The sequence below is a fragment of the Papaver somniferum genome, chromosome 3, assembly GCF_003573695.1.
Source record: "Papaver somniferum cultivar HN1 chromosome 3, ASM357369v1, whole genome shotgun sequence".
In the NCBI taxonomy this organism is placed as follows: domain Eukaryota; kingdom Viridiplantae; phylum Streptophyta; class Magnoliopsida; order Ranunculales; family Papaveraceae; genus Papaver; species Papaver somniferum.
In genome coordinates, this window is record NC_039360.1 from 69,382,763 (window position 1) to 69,387,654 (window position 4,892).

At 37.4% G+C, this 4,892-nt stretch overlaps 1 protein-coding gene across 1 annotated transcript; it reads left to right on the top strand.

Annotated features, from left to right (window-relative positions):
- The first annotated feature begins 835 nt into the window (after positions 1-835).
- Positions 836-4,549, top strand: LOC113356425 (amino acid permease 3-like). The gene is made up of 6 exons (XM_026599549.1): positions 836-1,040; positions 2,281-2,419; positions 2,651-2,978; positions 3,084-3,298; positions 3,395-3,534; positions 3,643-4,549. Exons 1-6 carry the CDS (start codon positions 1,035-1,037, stop codon positions 4,285-4,287), a joined length of 1,473 nt encoding a protein of 490 aa, XP_026455334.1. The 5' UTR covers positions 836-1,034; the 3' UTR covers positions 4,288-4,549.
- The last annotated feature ends 343 nt before the right edge of the window (positions 4,550-4,892 follow it).

Below are 4,892 nucleotides of genomic sequence, written 5' to 3' on the forward strand. Positions count from 1 at the left end.
TATATGACTGACGAGGACACACCATCTGACATTATCTTTTGTATGATCCACTTGCAAAATGTGTGGTGGAAATCAACCTCATTAGTTGAATCCTGTCAAACTAGAAAGAAATCCAATCACTAATTCAATGTCAATATTGAACCATACATTGATCCTATCATAACTTAGCGACGGAATGATAACCTTAGCAGATTGCAAACTGAGGTGCGGTGCGTTTTCGCAAGACCAGCTAAATTACCTATGACAGAAGTCGCCACAAAACTACTCCACCAACTAAATCTTTGTGGATCCACCGTAGTACCTGTCCATGGGGAACCTCCGTAGTAAATAACATTGAATGATTCCGTTACAAATTAAATGACGTTGAATGAAGTCCGTATATAAAAAAAAAAAATACAGAAGTGATAGTCAAACACCGTTGACTGCAAGTCGATAACATTAACCCCTCTTGCTCCTACTATACTAAACAATGACAGGATTGATGCTAGAAACAGTATCTTCCCTATTGTCATCAGCTAACTAGACTGGTCAACTGTTTGTCACTATGTCATACCCAACAAATACCACCAATTACAAAGAAACTAGAATAAACAGTAAACAATTGAATGATCCACAAACTAAACTAGAAAGTAGTCGACAGTAGCTTGAGAGAATCCAATTCTGTTTTTCAGTAAGGACGGACGGGAGTAAGTACACGTAAGAAAGTGCACAAAATGAGATACAAACTTTGTTTTAATTCCTTAATTAATTAACTAATTTGACTCACATTCTGAGCATGAACATGCATTTGTGTGCCTATAAAAAGAGATTGATGAAAACAAGGGAAGATGCAGCTTGCAGTAAGTCATAACTCGCTTCCTACTGCTGCCAATCTTGTGTATATTATCTTCTTCTTATTCTAGTTGTGTGTTTCTTTTCTTGAGTGTTATTTCTCGATCTGCTTCAACATCATCATCCATCAAAAGAGGTGAGGTGTGTTGTTTTGAGGTGAAACGAGACAAGAGGAAATTGTTATTCTTAACTACTGCATAATAATGACGGTAAGCGAGGTCATTATTTTTAGGTGCATCATTTATTTATTTTGTTTTAGGTCTTCACTTATTGCATATACTTACAAGAAAACAGGGAAAATTTTGTCCTTGTGGTTTATTGTTGTTGACTTATTAGTTAGGAGGAACATAATTAAGCTTTGTTTACTAGTAGAAAATTTTGTTTTAGTGACTAATCCCTTCCCTGCCTTGCGCACACATCTAACTAAAACAAAAGAGATGTTCTACTGGTCGGTAAGATAAAACACCGACGAATTTCAAATTCAGATTGTTAGTGTCTACTGTGAGCATTCTCCAAAGTGATCATATAAGTGTATCTTTCATCTTTTCGTAAACTCGGGAACCCTCAAGTTAAAAGTGAGGGAAAATTCTACTTTAGGAAGGTTGATGTCTAGCTCATATAGCTAAAGAGACACACGTAAAAAGAAATATATGAGACGATCATCAGATTATTGTAAAAGCAAACTTAGCAAAACAGTTTAAAGTTATTCACAAAAATCATACTCATACACAAAATGTTTTCGTTGGTGAAAGAGACCGGAGAACTTTAGAATTATTTCGTGACCCATGTTTTGTAACAGAATAACACACCTTCAATATTTGATAGTTTGTTTAAAAATGAAAAGGATGGGGCATAGGCAGAGAGGTCGTTGACAATCTTTACTCGTATACTACTGAGTTTGGCTATAGTCTTTGAACCACGTGGGTAGTTTCTTCAATCTTCACTCATTTCTTCGTGGTTTCTAGGGAAAGAAATCTTATATAAACCCCTTAACTCTCAACTCTCATCACAAACTTGGTAGCAATCATACCACTAGAATTCCTTATCTCATCCTTTCTCAAGTTCATTTTCTCTATAGTCTTGGCTAGCTCACTGTTTAGAAGAAGAAGAAGAAGAAGAAGAACTCTCTCTCTCTCTCAACCAACAACCAATCAACCAGATTGTTTTAGATTTTGGTTTCTGTGTGTCTTGAGGAGTGTGTCTTCTGTAAGAACCCTTCATATTACCACAGAGACAACTAGCTAGATTTCTAGTTTAAGATATATAACAATTCCTTCATCTAGATATACATATCTAGTAACTGAAACTACAAACTCTGTGTCTGTGCATTTTTTGAGTATCATAGACAGAGAAGATTAACAGTATTACCCTTGAATACCATTAAAGCTTGCTTTCTAGCTGCTTTCTCAATTTCGCTTTGCTTACTGTTGGTGTTTAACTGGTTTGAAGATGGGTGACATCAACATGACTAATGCCACCGCTGCAACTAAGAATCAACAGTTCCAATATGATCATTCGCTTGATGTAATGCCACAACGGCAAGGTGGATCTAAATGTTTTGATGATGATGGCCGTCTTAAAAGAACAGGTAAATATATACTAATCACTCTTTTGAATATACTAATCATCATCACTTTTTAAGGTTTTACTTTGAGGTTTCACTTTTTATAGTTGATTGGGTTTTTTTAAGCAGCCCTATCTCTACAGTACCCATGGATTAACCAAGTTAATCAAGACCCGGGACTCAAAATAAATTTGCCATTTTTTATTTTTTTTTGGATTGGACAATATTTACTGACGATTGTGATTAAATTTGCAGGAACCGTGTGGACAGCGAGTGCACATATTATTACGGCTGTCATAGGATCAGGAGTGCTCTCATTAGCATGGGCCATAGCTCAGCTTGGTTGGATTGCTGGTCCAACTGTGATGTTCTTGTTTGCCTTTGTGATTTACTACACATCCTGTTTACTAGCTGACTGCTACAGAACTGGAGACAATGTTACCGGCAAGAGAAACTACACATACATGGATGCTGTTAGCACTAATCTTGGTGGTTCTAAGACCAAGCTCTGTGGGATAATTCAGTACATTAATCTTTTTGGTGTCGCAATCGGATATACCATTGCAGCATCCATCAGTATGGTGTAAGTTCACCTAAACTTTTTTTGTTTTGGGTTAATTTGCTTTTCAATTATCAAATATAATTTGTTCTGATTTCTCTTTTGTTTTGCGATTTTTGAATATAACAGGGCTATAAAGAGGTCGAACTGTTTCCATGCTAGCGGCCATGATAACCCGTGCCTTACGTCGAGTACCCCATACATGATCATTTTTGGTGTATCAGAAATCATATTCTCACAAATTCCAGACTTTGATCAAATTTCATGGCTATCAATGGTTGCTGCAGTCATGTCATTTACTTATTCCGGGATCGGAATGGGCCTCGGAATCGCTAAAGTGGCAGGTTAGCTTACAGTTCCGTTGTTGTGATTCATTTTCTTGAGTACTTGATTTCATTTCAGTGTTAAGATTGCTGAAATCTTTATACTCCATTCTTCAGAAAATGGGAAATTCAGAGGAAGTCTTACCGGAATTAGCATCGGTACCGTAACTCAAACCCAAAAGATATGGAGGAGCTTGCAAGCACTTGGAAACATTGCTTTTGCCTACTCGTATTCCATAATCCTAATCGAAATTCAGGTACAGATTATTTTTTACTATGACCACAACCTTTTTTAACTGCACCCTTTTTACTTACTGCTTTGTTTTAAATGTTTTTGGTCTAATTATGTTTATTTGGGTAAACAGGACACATTAAGATCACCACCATCAGAAGCTAAAACTATGAAGAAAGCAAGTTTAGTCAGTGTCTCAACTACAACCATCTTTTACATGCTTTGTGGATGTATGGGTTATGCGGCATTCGGTGACATGGCACCGGGCAACCTTCTAACCGGTTTCGGGTTCTACAACCCATACTGGTTACTTGACATTGCCAACGTTGCAATCGTAATTCACCTTGTTGGAGCTTACCAAGTCTATTGCCAACCCTTATTTGCCTTCATTGAGAAGTGGGCAGCAACAAAATGGCCAAAGAGTGATTTCATCAACAAAAACTATCAAGTACCTCTCCCTGGATGCTTCCCATACAATCTCAACTTATTCAGACTTGTCTGGAGAACAGTATTTGTAATTCTAACGACAGTTATATCGATGCTTCTTCCGTTCTTCAATGACGTTGTTGGGATTCTTGGCGCTTTCGGGTTTTGGCCGTTGACTGTATATTTTCCGGTTGAGATGTACATATCACATAGAAAGATTCCCAAGTGGAGTAGCAAATGGCTGTGCCTTCAGATACTTAGTGCCGCTTGTTTAGTAATCTCAATTGCAGCCGCAGCAGGCTCAGTAGCTGGTGTTATCACCGATCTTAAGGTGTATCGTCCCTTCGTCTAACTATCGATATCGTCGATACATCATTGGCTCGAGAAAAGGAAGTATCGATTCGTCTAACTATCGATATCGTCGATACACTAGCCCGCTCACCAAATTGTAGTTCCCATGTTCAACATTAAAAGTTGTTACCGTTGATAATTCCCATCAAATGTTGCGTTTTACTCTTTTTGTCTATAAGTCGAAAAAGAGGCAGTAGTCCGTATATGTATGTATTAATCTTATGTAGAAATCAAATATATGGTTCTCTTCAAAATTTCACTTAGATTCCTTCTGAAAATTGTTGGGTGCAATAATCAAAAACAAAGAAAAATCAAATAAGCAAATTATTGATACTTAGCTCTTTTATAATGGAAGTGATTGCTTTGACGAAACGAACAAGCTCCCCGTATCTCCGCAACAGCAATAAGGCAAAACTTTGGAAAATAGAGTGAGTCATGTGTTCAACACGCTGTCCTTAAGACATTAGCGGCTACACTCAAGAGTGATGCTATAGCCCTCACAGAACGGATATCTCCAGGATAAAACACCCTAATACACCTACTACTAGCATATGTAGTAGATGCTCAACTTGAGCTTGGCAACTCCGAAAAAACCGTTAAGGAAAA